Source organism: Pelodiscus sinensis, chromosome 17, assembly GCF_052426305.1.
Source record: "Pelodiscus sinensis isolate ZL-2025 chromosome 17, ASM5242630v1, whole genome shotgun sequence".
NCBI classification, from domain to species: Eukaryota; Metazoa; Chordata; order Testudines; family Trionychidae; genus Pelodiscus; species Pelodiscus sinensis.
This window is the reverse complement of record NC_143068.1, coordinates 3,524,882-3,540,421: the sequence shown is the minus strand read 5'-3', so window position 1 is coordinate 3,540,421 and position 15,540 is coordinate 3,524,882. Positions and strand designations below refer to the sequence as shown.

The following is a 15,540-nucleotide window of genomic DNA, read 5'->3' as shown; positions in this document are numbered from 1 at the left end:
ACCTTCCTATACTGTGCCCAATCTCACCAGTTCCCGAACCTCTTTCACAAGACGACTCTACTGAGAAGGGTCCCTGAAGAAGAACAGGGGGCATGTCAGGATGGAGAGGAACTGGAGGGTCTAACCTTGGGAAACAGCCATGACCCAGCAGTCCAAAACTATGGCAGACTAAGCTGGAAAGAAGCGTCTGTCTGCTCTTCAAACAAGCTATCCCATCAGTGACTGCTGAGCTTCCACAGACCCACCAAGAGAGAAGCCAGGATGCCCAACGCACAGAAGGCCAATCCCATCATACATGCCACTGTATCCATCACAGTTACCTGGCAGGCCACTGTTTCCCCTTCCTCCAGAAGAGCCCTGAACACCTTCCTGGTGGATTCAGGAAGCAAGCCCTCAAATGTGTCCATGGTCCGCCACATGTTTAGTTTGTAACTGCCAAGGAGACTTGATGGCTAGGCACTGGCAATCGAAGACTAGATGAAGAAAAACATTTTATGCAAATAAATCCAATTGTTTTGCGTCTATTTTTTGGCATCACCCTCAACTGTCCTTGCCTCTTCTTTGATTGGCAGCCTCTACTTGAGGTAAATAGATTTATGCCTCTACTAGCACGAGGTATGCGCTCGCTACCCTTTCAGAAGAGTGGGGCAAACGCCTTCGCCTGTAGCCAAGGTTGAAGGCTACAAGCTTCAGGAGCTCCCAGCAGCCTCATCTGGTAAGGACTGAGAGTAGGCCAGTGCCAGGGTTACCACTCCCTAATGATGTCCCTATGTCTGAAGGATCCGTTGGAGGTTCCTGGGTGCAGGGGGTTTCCTTCCCAGCATCTTGTGTCAGCCTGGGGGAGGCCTGAGATACCACAGCCCAGGGTCTCTCTGATGCCTCCCAGAGCAACTTGGGAACCTGGGGCTGTTGCATGAAACCCCATGGACTCCCCAGGAACTACAGTGCTGGCCACTGCCCTAGCAGCCATACTGGTATTTGCAGTACTGAGAGTTTCGCCTGTCTGGGTTGCAGAGATCCTTATTCTGTGCCGATCTCTGATGGCAGAAACACACTGTTCACCAAGAATAAGAGGGCTCAACTGCCTCTCAGAGCAGTACTCACTCCAGACCCTCCCATGCCTCACCAGTCCGGAAGAAATCCTATCACAGGACAATGGCGCTGATTCAGGAAAGGCAGATTTGTGTAGGTTACCTTGTGATCTACACTTCCTGTCATCTCTTCAATGCCAGGACGTGGAACAGGACCAAGTGCTGGAACAAGACCAACCTTCCGAGAAGTGTCAAGATTGGTACTGGCGCCGAGACAATGACCAGTGCTCCAGGGAATGGTGCCAGAGATCGGAGATGCTGACCTCTCTTAGCGGTTCCTATGCCAAGGGGTGCCAAGGGGTCTCAGATAGCCTAGCACTACTATACCAGCAAGTGCAACCCCGAGTCCTGCTTTCGATCCACATTAGAAGACTAAGTGAGTCTGCAATACCTGTCATCCAGACTCCAAGACTTGGCCCACATGCATGGGGGAGAGATGGTACACCAACCCCCTAGGAGGTGGGTGGAGCTGTAGCAGGGATGGCCTGGAGGATATCAGAGCAGGCTTGCCTTAAGACCAAGGGCATTTGTGTCATCTGCACAAGCATGGACACAATGTCCCATGCCACTCACAGGGGTTCTGCAGTTGATGGTGCCTCAAGTGCTGCCCAGTGCCAAATCTTCAGGCTAGGCTAGGATGCTGTGCCTGAGTTGAAGATCAAGTTGCTGGAGACAGTGATGAGTTGCACAACAGAGATGTAGGGTGACAAGCCTGGGGGGTGGGGAGAGGTGCCGTATTAATTTGTATCTACAAAAACAATGAGGAGTCCTGTGGCATCTTAAAGATTAAAATATTTCTGTGGGCATAAGCTTTTGTGGGTAAAACCACTTGGTCAGATCATCTGACGAAGTGAGTTTTACCCACAAAAGCTTATACCCAAATATGTGTTAGTCTTCAAGATGCCACAAGACAGATATAGGATCCCTTCCTTCTCTGCTTCTCCTTGGCCTTTTGGAGCAGAAGAGCAGCCCTTGGTTGAAGCCTTCTCCTTCCATCCTGCAGACAGCAAGGGAGCATGGCACTGACTGGAGAAAGGCACTGGAGGCAAAGTGCACAAGGTCAAGGCCCGGTTGGGGACAGTGCAGACTCCAGAGAGAGCCCATAGCTCAATGGCCCTTTCTAAGTACGGAACTTGAATGACCTGCAAATGTGGCACTTGTCACCAGTGTGCCCCTTGCCAAGAAACAGCAGGCAGCTCTCATGTGGGTCAGGCACAGGGCACCTGCATGAAAGGCAAGGTTTGAAGCCTGGGGATCAGGGTACGCTCTGTCCCTAGGCCAGTGGTTCTCAAAGTGTGGCCCGTGACCATCCTGAAGGTGGGCCATGGGTTCAGTCCCCCCTCCCCATGAGATTGGAGCACCAATGACAGCTTCCTGCTGTGGAAGTGTGCAAGCCTCGTGGGCCAGATCTGGCTCACAAGTGGAGGAAGTGGCCCCTCTACTCACCTACACAGAAAGCCACTCCTCCGGAGGGTTTCTCCACTACTCCCACCGGCTGCAATCACAACCAATGGGAGCAGCGAAGGATGATGCCTAGAAGCTGCAGGAAGCATGGAGCCAACTAAGTGCTCCCATGCCCAGGACCGCATCCCCATCCTCCTCACACGAAGACACCCCCGCAACCCCTTCTGCACCTATTGTGTCATGTGAGTGGTTGACTGGTGGTCTGCAGAAAGGTTTGTATTGAGCGGGGTGGGCCGCAAGCCAATACCACCCTATGCAAATGTCCTGTTTAGGGACAACACAATTCTAAAGGAACTTATCAACAGGAAGAAAATTACCTAAAGAGCTGCTAAGTAGAGGTGATTCAGCTACCAGTTGAAACCAGAAATTCTGATGCCCATCACTGGTGGCAGGAAGGAGCTGAGAGCAGGGGGAGCATGCAGTGCCCCATATACTACACCCGGGTGGTATCACTCCAAGGGTCACCAGAGCCACTCCCCTACAGATGCTGCTAGGGGAAACAGATGCATGTGGCAAGCACGCACATCTAATGTGGACTGCACTGAGCACTCACAGAAGTACCCAACCATTTCAAATTGTACATTTACTTATTAAAAAAAAAAAGTGTTTCATTGCTCAGCATTAACAGCCCTTCCTAAAAAGGGTTACTTTGTTATAAGAACTCATTCAGAAAAGTCCAAAGTCTCAGACTTTAAGGTCAGAAGGGACCATTATGATCATCTAGTCTGATCCCCTATACAATGCAGGCCACAGAATCTCATCCACCCTCTCCTACAATAGTCCTCTGACCTATATCTCAGATATTGAAGTCCTCAAATGGTTTAAGGACCCCAAGATGCAGAGAATCCTCCAGCAAGCGATCGGTGCCCCATGCTGCTGAGGAAGGCGAAAAACCTCCAGGGCCTCTGCCAATCTACCCCGGAGGAAAATTCCTTCCCAACCCCAAATATGGCGATCAGCTAAACCCTGAGCATGTGGGCAAGATTCACCAGCCAGACACCCAGAAAGTTCTCTATAGTAACTCCTATCATCCCACCATTGGCCTATTTACAACAGATAGTAAAAGGTCAATTAGTTGCCAAGATCATGTTATCCCATAAACTATCCCCTTGATAAACCCATCTAGCTTACTCTTGAAGCCAGTTAGGTCTTTTGACCCCACTACTTCCCTTGGAAGGCTGTTCCAGAACTTCACTCCTCTAATGGTTAGAACCCTTGGTCTAATTTTGAGTCTAAACTTCCTAATAGCCAGTTTATATGCATTTGTTCTTGTGTCCACATTGGTATTAAACTTAAATAATTCCTTTCCCTCCCTGGTATTTATCCCTCTAATATTTACGGAGAGCAATCATGTCCCCACTCAGCTTTCTTTTGATTAAGGTAAACAAGCCAAGCTCCTTGAGCCTCCTTTCATAAGACAGGTTTTCCATTCTTCTGATCATCCTAGCAGCCCTTCTTTGTACCTGTTCCAGTTTGAATTCATCCTTCTTAAACATGGGAGACTAGAATTGCACACAGTATTCCAAATGAGGTCTCGCCAATGCCTTGTATAACGGCACTAACACCTCCTGTATCATATTACATCTCTCTTGGAATTGCTGCCACATTCTGTTTTAGACTCACATAAGAGGACTGATTGGCTGATAGGTGGTGAGATACATGTCAAAGGTAAGTTTATGCTGGGATGTACTAAAGTCAGTTTACATGACAAGAGGAAGAATCAGAAGAGAAAGGCAACAGTGGCGAGAAAGATCAGGAGATAGGATGAGAGGTCGAAGCACTTTCAGTGTGATGGAAAAAATAGAAGTAAATTTAAGTGAGAGGAAGTCCCATCAGATTTCTAATGTTTCCTTTTGGAAGAAGTCAGCAAGACCTACTTCAGAGTGGGAGAAAGGCATAGGAAGTGGAAGAGAAGAGGATTTAGGGAAGAAGTGAGTCAAAGCCATTCAAGTTTGAATGGACAGAAGCCTGATCAGGGGGATAGGGATCATAAGACTGTTGGTTACAAATAAGATAGGATGATGAGCAAGGTATGTGCCCTATTCTGCAAATGCAAAGATCATGAGGCAAGGCAGACTGAAGAGCTAAGGGCAGAATTTCATGAATTACTTCCTCCCCACTAAAACTAGACATTTGACATATTCCGGACAACGGGATTAAACACAGAAAATTCTCCTTCCCAGGACTCCAGAAAGGTATGATTTTGCTGGTATTAAGTTTTGTTGGACATATATTTCACTGGAAGTTTACCAAGTGAAAAGATGTATCTTTCTTTCATGGAAGAGGACACTACTCTTGAAGCTGGGATGGAGAAGCATCCACACAAATGGAGCTCAAAACCAAATCATTGAAGCTGTTACCTCTAAAGCAGAAAATACTGAAGAAATTTATGTACCCAGCTTTTAGAAGTCTGGAGTAGATAGCTGACTGGATATCCATGATCTGTTTGGCATAGGCAGAAGGTAGAGTGTTGCAGCAATTAGAGATTCCACAGCTCACAACAAGCTTCCTGGATACCTCCTCAATCTCATGATCCAAAAGATCATGAAGGGAAACGTATTTGCCTTAAAAGGGGAGAGCACATTTGCTTGGAATGAAAAAGCACTGCTTGAAAGACTCAGGCATCACATGAAGCTGTGTAACCAACTTCCTTGCCAAGCGAACACAATACATCCAATTCAATCTAAAGATATGATAAACATAGCTAATTTTTAAATAAACAATTCCTTAAACATCAGAATATGTCACCTAATCTTAGTTTGACAGGCTAGCCCCTGAATTCTTCACTCTACACATTCACACCTACTACCTGTTCAATTAAATGGTTGAATATTATTCAAAATCTTAATGTGAATACAAAATTCCTCATCTGTGTTCATGTTATTAGAATATTTAACCCCTACTAGATTCATAAGCACCCACATACATGAGAACAGGACGAAGAAACACATTTTCTAGTGTTGAACATAAATTCCATCAGCACGCCCTTTCAGTCCTCGGCATTTATTACGTGCAACAGGGTCTGAAACAGGGACAAAGAACCTATAGTCCACTGAACTCAGCTTAAGCCACACACCTCACAGAAGGGAGAGCTGGCACTCCAGCCCTGCAGCAAGTCTCCGAGCCTCAGGATCCTCTCATGTGGGTGCAATCTGAGCACCAGCTCCCGCTATTGGGGGGGGGGGGAGTGTTAAGAGGGGATGCAGTGTGGAACCAGTGCTAAAGCCCATGTGACTGGCTCTGACTAGCAGGGGCAGAAAGCATCTCTGGGCACTGCTCTCCCCCCCCCACTCCCTGTCCACGCATGCGCGCACGCACACGCACATGGAATGGGAATAGCAGCTAAGGCGAGTTGCAGGGGTGGCACTTGCAAATGCAGGGTAGCACAGAGCCACCTGTGCCAGGTAAGCCCCCCAGTCCTTTACCCCCTTGAGCATCCTACCTCCAGCACAGACCCTACACCTCCACCCTGAACCATAGTGTCCCAAAATGCTTAAGTGAGATGAGGGTCTCTCTCCTCCCCTTCTCATTTGGGCCCAAGTCAATGAAGGTTGGAATTTTTTTTTTTTGGGGGGGGGGGGGGGGGTGTTGTTGCTTCCCACTTGTGTGGCTCCCAACTTTTTTTCTGCTGATCTATGGTCCCTGTCCCACACAAGGTTCATTACCCCTCATCTAAATGAACAGTAACCAGTGTGTACTTCATAACACTTGCGTCATCAACAGGAACTCACCCGGCCAAATGGTTCAAAGATTCCACGAAGCATATCTTCAGTTATGTTAAAGTGTAATGATCCTACATATAGTCTCATAGGTCCAGCACTGCCCTTTTGTAGGTTATTGGCCATTGCAGCTGCTCTGTTTTTCTCTGCCTAGGGAAAACAAGATTTCTATGATCTTTAAGAGCCTAAGTTAAAAAAATATAGCTACCCAAACCTATCAAACTCACTAAGAGGTCCAAGTTCTATAAATAAATACGACAAATAAAAATGACTGCGACACAAGCTAACTGTAATAAATGCAACGAAAAGTCCACACACTTGATTAGAATTATGAAACTATAAATACGCTTCCAGCAGTATGAATGAATGGTGTAGAATATGGATTAAGTAAACAGAATGCAGTTTGCTTGTTAAGTATGCATGATTTCTATATATAGGAAATGTAATACTGTGTAAGTCATTTAACATTCCCATTCTTAACCTTAATTCCTTACCTAACCATCTACATTTAACCCTGTATTGATCGGTCTAGTTTTATTTACTCATTTCTCTGTGGAGTATTTATTAAACTGAAGCAACCACTTCAGTTAAGGTTATAGTAATGTTTCAACTGTAACTCAATATTCAGCTACTCAGCCATAAAACTGGTAAAATAAAAATGGATTTCAGCCAGCCTTCTGAATTCTCTGGCCTTCTAAATAACTGTGCTACCCCTTCACACAATTAACAGTAACAAAAATTAGTACAACTTTGGCATAAATGTGAAATGGAATAAAGTGCTACTAGACTGTTTAAGTTTTCTCTACAAATTAAGTCTCACTGAAACCAATGGTGCTCCAAGGATATGTATATTAGCTCTTGGTCAAGCAAAGTATGCTGCAGCATAAATGTCACACAGTTCTATGACAAGAAAAAACCAACCACAAACTTACCTGTGACGCTTGTACTATGATTGGCACTCCCAGGACACGCTGTCCAGTTAGTCCTATTGCCAGAGGTACTGAACTAACGTCAACAAATTCTACATAAGCAATTCCCTTGGAACGTCTTGAATTTCTATCAGAAATCATCCTCACATCACGAACCTACAAAAACAAAAGAATGAAAATCTCAGGTTTATCATTAATGTCTATTTAGTGCAACTAACTTATGTAGTTAATGAGGGACTTGGAAGTTCATGAATATGTACTGAAGTTAGCTGTTGTTTGACTCAAAACTCTACAGACTAGATACACAGTAGGGATGTAAAATCCCAGTTATCAGTTAACTGGTTATGTGTTAGGTTGACTCAACAGTTAAATGGGATCCAGGATAGGTAGCTCCCCTAGCCCCGGCATTCCCTGCCTGCAGCAGTTAACTGGAACCAGTAAGCATTACCCATTTAGGGGGATTCTTACCCAGTTAACCTTTCACATCCCTAATGTGCAGTCACACTACCCTAAACACACCCCAAAAAGTTACCTTCACAAAAATCATCTTTTGACGGAATTCTGACAAAACTGAAGCTAATAAGGAAAAAGGATTGTAGATTCTACTTTGTCAAAGCTCTTGCATCAATACACATTTTGTAACAGCTTACCCGCAGAGCTACCATATTAAAAAAGGACCTAAACTTAAATTCCTTCTTATGCTACAGACCCAAAAGAGAACATCTTACTTTTTATTGCAACAATACATAGAGGACCTTATCAGAATTACTCCTATTGTACTGGTCACTGTCATACATTTGTACAAAGTCAAATTACATGAGTTGAAACTGTGATTTTGCAAACTAGTATTGACATAAAACTTCTGATTAAATATGAAGTCCATGTGAAGAGGGCCTCCTGCAATAGAGGCCATAAGCAACTATTTTACTTAGTACTATGTAGAGAGCTTAGACAGCACACTAACAATATTTAGGTTAATTTAACCCACCCTCAATTACCTTTCCTACAGTAGAGAAAAATTCTTCCAAGTCTCTTGGCCGAATTCTTGCAGCCAACTGCATACAGAACACTGTTCGAGCATCTCTCTCTTCAGGGGTCAAATTATCAATTGGCTCTCTTGGGAGAGGGGGGGGAAAAACAGTGATTAATTACTCAGTTCTGATTTAAGGCAACTGACACTTTGAACAAAAGCAAAACTGTCATTTAAGCCTGACAAGTAGTGAAAACATTTACACAACTTTTAAAAAAAGTTGTGACAAGATTTAGAAAGAACCTAGAGATAATCCTCAAAATTGATTTTCAGAAGTAACAGAAAACTATGCCCACTAATCATAGTGTGAATTACCCAACACTTGGTTGAAAAATTGGGCTACTTTTGTATTAAGTTTATACTGCAGAACTTCCAGACTCAGTCCATTGTGATACACACTGAACTCTTTCGGCAGGATCTGCCATTTTACTAACTAAAACATGGGCTCCCAAACTGGGGGGGGGGGGAGGGGGGGGGGGGCGTGAAGAAATTCATGGGGGGGGGGGGGCATGAGGCAACCCAGCTCCTCCATCCCATCAATTCCTCTTCCCTCCCTCTACCCCAAGTTGTGTTGCTATTTTTGTTTTTCGGCCCCAGTCAGTTCCTTCCCCGCCCCCCCCTCCTCTCAACAAGTTTTGCTGCTATTGGGGAGGGGGGCATGAGGGTTTCTCAAAAATCAAAAAGGGGCCATGATGCCGAAAAGTTTAGGAACCACTGAACTAAAAGATGATATACAACAGACTGAAAAGCTTAGACAGGGAATGAGGAAACAGGAAACAAAATAAGACATTTTATCAGACTAATTCATCATTTCTTAGATAGAAGCCATAATTACAATTACATCAAGGGACCTAATTTTATGCATTTTTTTTTATAAGACATGCAAGTGACTATGGTCGAGGATGTCTAAGTATAAGAGTCCTAACTGACTACGGGGCCATTTTACACAAGTACACTATCACTCTTGTATCTTTAAGTAACACCAACATGTCCATACATAGACAGTCCAATGATTAAAGTTGGTCATTGGATATTTTAAGTTTCAGTATTTGTTACAATCAAAGAATTTTAAAAATCCAGAAACTGCAAAGAGTGTAAGTTCTAACAAAATTAAGAAAACTGAAAAAACGGTAACTGAATTACTATAGCCACTTGCCATAGCACCACAGTTTTAATAGCAGTGTGGGGTAGGGTTGCACCACTTTCAGTAACATTCTGACGCACAAATTTTTAGTTCTACAGATTTGAATCATACTTTGCCAGTAAGCAAAAATGAAGATAATTCTGGAAATCAGGGTATTTAGAAAAATAGTCTAACTATATTTAGATTGAGCTAAATGGTGTAATATTTAGGAATTGACACAATATGGTCTAAGTTAAGAAATATTTAAGCTAAGCATAAGGAAAACTTGATTGTTTCCCTGTCTAACACGTCATTCAATTACACTGCATGTAACATAACATTCCAGGGGCAGGGAGGGAAAAAAAAAATCACATTTTTAAGTCAACAGAATGGATGACCAAAATAGTATTCTCTCACAGCTTTTAAGACTACTAACGAGACTGAAAAAAACTTAGCCAATTTCAACTGGAAAAGCGACGAGGAGTCCTGGGGCACCTTATAGACTAACTGAACTTAGTCTATAAGGTGCCACAGGACTCCTCGTCGCTTTTGCAGATTCAGACTAACACGGCTACCCCTCTGAATTTCAACTGAGTAAATTATAACCCAATCCAAACAGTCTTAAGCACGAAAAGTGAAGCAGCATTTAGGCATAGCAATTTAGTAACTGTGGTAACAAGGTGTTTATAGTACAGGCAGTCCCCGGGTTACGTACAAGATAGGGACTGTAGGTTTGTTCTTAAGTTGAATCTGTATGTACGTCGGAACTGGTGTCCAGATTCAGCCACTGCTGAAACTGACCACCAGTTCTGACTTACATAAAGAATCAACTTAAGAACCCCAAGCGTCCCCAAGTCAGCTGCTGCTGAAACTGATCAGCAGCTGATTCCAGGAAGCCCGAGGCAGAGCAACTCTGCCTCAGGCTTCCTGTAGTCAGCGCTGGTCAGTTTCAGCAGCGGCTAAATCAGGACGCCTGGGGCAGAGCAGCTGGGGTGCTGCTGGGTTGCTCCAGTAGCGCCACTCCTCGGCGCTACTGGACCAACCCAGCAGCACCCCATCTGCTCTGCCCCAGGCGTCCTGATTCAGCCGCTGCTGAAACTGACCAGCAGTGGCTGAAGCAGGACCAGAGCAGCTGGGGTGCTGCTGGGTTGGTCCAGTAGCACCCAGAGCGGCGCTGCGGGACTAACCAGCAGCGCCCCAGCTGCTCTGCCACAGGCGTCCAGAGAAAAGCCTAGTCTGCTGGGGGGGGGGGGGGGGGGGGGTGGGGGAGGGCGTATTAGCTGCCCCCCCCCCCCACCCCAGCAGACCAGGAAGACACGGGCGGTAGACCGAGACACACCGCAGTCCCGCCGCCTGGGTCCTCCGCGGCTTTGCTCCCAGTCTCCCTGGTCTGCTGGAGAGCAGCAGACCAGGGAGACGGGGAGCAAAGCCTCTGAGGACGCCGGCAATGGGACAGCCGCGGGGTATCTGGGCTGTCCCGCTGCCGGCTTTCCCCGTGGCTTTGCAAAGCCTCGGGGAAGCTGGCAGCGGAGCAGCCCAGGCGCGCCTGGGTTGCCCCGCTGCCCGAGCCCCCCTCTCCCCCCCCCCCCCGGCGGCTTTGCAAAGCCGCGGGGGGGGGGGCGGGGGGCGGGCGCCAGCGGCTTTGCTCCGCGTCTTCCTGGTCTGCAGACCAGGGAGACACGGAGCAGCTTTTCTCGCCCGGAGTACACAGGTGGCGGGACCGCAAGGTCCCACAGTCCGTGTACTCCGGGGCAGCCCCGTTCGTAACTGCGGATCCGACATAAGTCGGATCCGCGTAAGTCGGGGACTGCCTGTAATTGTGAATTTACTTATTGTATGGATAGTCCCTCACCAGGATTCCCCTTCCCCAACCTCTGCACACTCCTTCCCTTCCCAGGCAAAGCAGCATGGATACTTACATAATGATCAGTGAGATGTGGCAACTGGCAATCCTACATCTAGCTTGCACAGAAGTTAACTGCGCAGAACTGCATCTCACATGACATTCACCATAACAAGAATAATTGCAAGTTAAGAAATAGTAATGTGAAAACCTACCTAACAGGACTCTTGTCTTTTCTGAATGGACTTTTGCTTCTGGACCGCCGTCTGCTATAAACATAAAAAAAATTGTTTGTAAAAAGTACAAAGATTAATTTTTAGTACACACATTTGACTAGCCACAAAAATAGAAAACTTGAGAAACCTTAATTTGATGCTGTGAGGCAGACCGATCTTCCCTCTGATAGCACTGTTGAATTTTGGACCAGAACTAAGGTAAAAACAAAGAAAAGCTTCTTATAAATTCAGTACGCGACTAGGAAATATATAGTATTTGCCAACATAATGCTTATTAATTTTTTTGAATTGTTACATGGGCGCAAATACATTTCACATAGTGCCACCTCAAGAATCTTAGTTTGACACAAATTGTAAGAAAAGAGTATACTTGTTCCAGGAATCCTCTACTGTCCTAAACTTATTTTAGTACTATTTCTGCATATACATATATGTAAATCAGAGGCTTTGACACACTAAGTGCAACTGTGAACCAACCTTAAAAGTCTCATTAACTGAAGATACTCATTAACTACACTGTGCAACCAAGTAACAACGATGCCGCTCAAGCAGCATGCCATTATCCACTCATATCACAGCTAGACAACTGACCAGAAACAAACTTGGGGAAAAAAAATATGCTCCATTGCTTGCACGCAGCTTTTTTATGTAACAAGTAGGACTTAACCACCAACTAGGTATCTTCCTTCTGGAATGGTTTTGTCCATTTTTTTCTACATACCTCTGCTTACTTCCTGCTTTGTGCACCAGCATCAGCGATGTCAGCAAAACTCTGGGAATACAGTTTGTTAGTTAACGCTTGATGCAAGCCCAGCAGGAAGAGGGTAGTTAATGTTTTTTGTGGCTCCCATAAAAGTGTTTTTATATAATTAAGTATATTGGTATTAAGAATCTGAACCCTCCTGGAAACTATCATCCAGAGTTTTAAGTGTGAAATCTACAACTTGACCTGCTTTAACTACTAATTTTCTACCAGGACTTAAAATAGATAAATTCCTCTCATCCTAACCCTAAAGTTATATTCTAACTTTGCTACCTAATTTCTCAATTTTTTTAGTTCCATTTAACCAAAGCACAGATTTTATTTGTAGTTTAAGATAAAAACAAAATTACCAAAGTAGTAACTGAAACATTCAATTTTATGCATTTTCTCCTTACTTCAGAGTTGCTGTTTCCAAAGAACAAAGTTCAAAGTAATAAGTAAACTGACAAGTTTAGAAAGTACATAGTCCAATTTAAACTTTCACAATACATGCTCAATTTTATATTAAAATAACTTACTATGGGCTTCTATAGCGGCCTCTGAATCTGCGTTCTCTACTTCTAGAACGGCTACGTCTGCGTTCTTTGCTTCTGCTGCGTTTCCTTTCCCGACTTTTGCTCTTTTTCCTCTCACGATCACGACTTCGTTTGCGTTCTTTACTTTTGCTCCTCTTCCTGTCATGACTACGACTTCTACTCTTGCTCTTTTTTCTCCTAAGAAAATAGAATGTGTTATGGTTGTAAAGAAACTGCAATTTGGCTTCTGTCATAAAGCATTAGCTTTCCTCATCTAACAAGTCAGTCTTCACCCTGACAATGTTAATAGTTTTATTTCCGAAATCTGTATTGTCAGTCACTAATACAGAAATGGAGAATGACACTATTTGCACAGGTCTCACATGTTTGCAAAAAGATCAATTTAGAACTCAGTATCTGAGTATGAATGCTTCCTGGTTTCAACTCTCACTTTTTGACTTTTTAAGTATTAGAAAAAATACTAAGCCTCCAAGAATGGTAGTGGGGCTGTATGTAAAATGGCACATTAAATTCAACACCTCAATTACTGTGTTGAAAAAGTATTTTCAGTGAGCAGCTATGCTTTCTACATCTGAGAAGAATCAAGTCAAGCAGGGGCTGACTTTTCATAGTAGAAGGAAGACAAAAACGACAATTACCCTTTTATTAAATCCTGAGATCTTGGAATTTCACAGCACTAACATAACAATATGCAACTGTCTTCAGTTCCTATTAACTACATTTCCAGTAGTTATTACACAATTTCACAAGCACAATACTGTTCATTGCTTACAAACGAAAATACCATTTACTTTTCTAAAAGATTAGCATTGTACACAAAGTCCCCGCTACATATATCTGGACCGAAAGGAGCGCAACAATAAGACACCATATAGTGTGATACTTTCCATGAGTTTTGCTGCTCAAAAATGCAAAAACTTGAACAGGCATCAAAGGCTTGACTAAAGATGTAAAATCCCATTTCAAGAGTAAACCAGTTAAACAGTTCACCACAAGTAGCAGGGGGCACTGCTCCAGCCAGGCCACCAGTTAACCTGTGGCATCCGCATCATTTTTTCCCTACCAGTAAAGGTTGAACATCTCTGGTTCGGCACTCTGGTCCAGCAACATCCATGGTTCAGCATGATTTTAGTTAACCGGTGGTCCATTTATCATGGGTGGTGTCAAGTTTCCTGTGGTCCCATAAAGTTTATTTACAGCTACCAGACCTGGCTCTGAGTGTTCTGTGATGGTATTTAGCTCTACTTTACCATTAAATATCTTCAAAGAGCCCAGTAAGCAGTGGAAGTGTTGATAATACTGCCAGACAATATTGACCTCCCATGGCTCAGCAACAGTCAAGTCCTGAGGCTGCCGGACACAGTGCTTCAACCTCTATTACTTAAGTGACATGCATGTAAAGCAAGGGCACATGAAGAGAGATCTGTACTCACTGCACACAACATTGACTTTAAAAGCCATGTGCTTCTTCTGCATCCAAATACTACATACGCACGTTCAAGTTAGCAAAAGTACCCTACCCCATGAGACTGTTTTGAAAACAATCTTGCAGTCCACTAAGATAAAAGAGGGCCAGTCATGCAACCTACTCACTAGCTTAAGTTGTCCATCACTAATTTAAAAAAAAAACACACACACACACACGGGTCTGATTTTTGAAAACCTCCAACAGTAAAATTATCAGACTTCTGTAACAGAAAGTTTCTGAACAGCTTTGAGCATTTTGTTCATAGTGTCCTCTTAAGTTATACCTCAGTCATTAGACCTTCCTGCAATGCATCCTTTTTAGTATCTTCATGAAAACACTGACAATGGGTGAGAAAACACAGCTGAAGTGACAGCAATGGCTAGCTCTACATTTCCTTTGCTATCTCCCAACTATCTCCACGCTTTGCCAAAACCATTACCTGGTTGCAGACCAACTCAAAAAAGCTGAACCGAGTAACACTGTGCTGAATAAAGCATGACATGCAGTCTGGCATGACAGTCTTATCAACAAACTAGGGAAATACAACCTAGATGGGGCTACTATTAGGTGGGGTACATAACTGATTGGATAACCATTCTCAGAGAGTAGTTATTAACAGTCATGGTGGAAGGGCATAACAAGCAGGGTTTCACAGGGATCAGTTCTGGGACCAGTTCTGTTCAGTATCTTCATCAGTATCTTCAACAATAATTTAGATAATGGCACAGAGAGTACACTTAGTCTGTAGATGATCTGGACAAACAGGAGAAATGGTCTGAGGTAAACAGGATGAAGTTCAACAAGGACAAATGCAAAGTATTCCACTTAGGAAGGAACAATCAGTTTCATGCACACAAAATAGGAAGGGACCGTCTAGGAAAGAGTACAACAGAAAGATCTAGGGGTCATAGCGGACTACAAGCTAAATATGCGTCAGTGTGACATCTTTGCTTCCTTTGCAACAATAATTCTGGGATGCACGTACAAGAGTGTTGTGAGCAAGACAAGAAGTCATTCTTCCCCTCTACTGTGCATTGATTAGGCCTCAAGTAAAGTACTATGTCCAGTTCTGGGTACCATATTCCAAGAAAGATGTGGAAAAATTGAAGAGGGTCCAGAGAACAGCAACAAAAATGATGAAAGGTCTAGAAAACATGATCTATTAGTGAAGACTAAAAGTACTGGGTTTCTTTAGTTTAGAAAAGAGAAAAAACAGAGGGGACATGACGGCAGCTTTTAAGTACCCAAAAAGTGTTACAAGGAGGGAGATTATATTATTCTCCTTAACCTCTGATGATAGGACAAGCAATGGGCTTAAATTGCAGCAAGGGAAGTTTA

The 15,540-nt window shown here is 43.9% G+C and overlaps 1 protein-coding gene across 2 annotated transcripts in view; it reads right to left on the bottom strand.

Annotated features, from left to right (window-relative positions):
- RBM39 (RNA binding motif protein 39) overlaps positions 1-15,540 on the bottom strand; it is a 48,886-nt gene that overhangs the window by 16,716 nt on the left and 16,630 nt on the right. The window contains exons 4-9 of one of the 2 annotated variants that reach the window (XM_075901469.2): positions 12,717-12,911; positions 11,563-11,628; positions 11,415-11,465; positions 8,202-8,319; positions 7,207-7,359; positions 6,287-6,424 (exon numbers count right to left, since the gene is read on the bottom strand). In XM_075901469.2, coding sequence (XP_075757584.1) covers positions 6,287-6,424; positions 7,207-7,359; positions 8,202-8,319; positions 11,415-11,465; positions 11,563-11,628; positions 12,717-12,911 — 721 coding nt within the window. Of the gene's footprint in view, positions 1-6,286; positions 6,425-7,206; positions 7,360-8,201; positions 8,320-11,414; positions 11,469-11,562; positions 11,629-12,716; positions 12,912-15,540 lie in introns of both variants that reach the window. The other variant, XM_075901468.2, reaches the window with a different exon arrangement.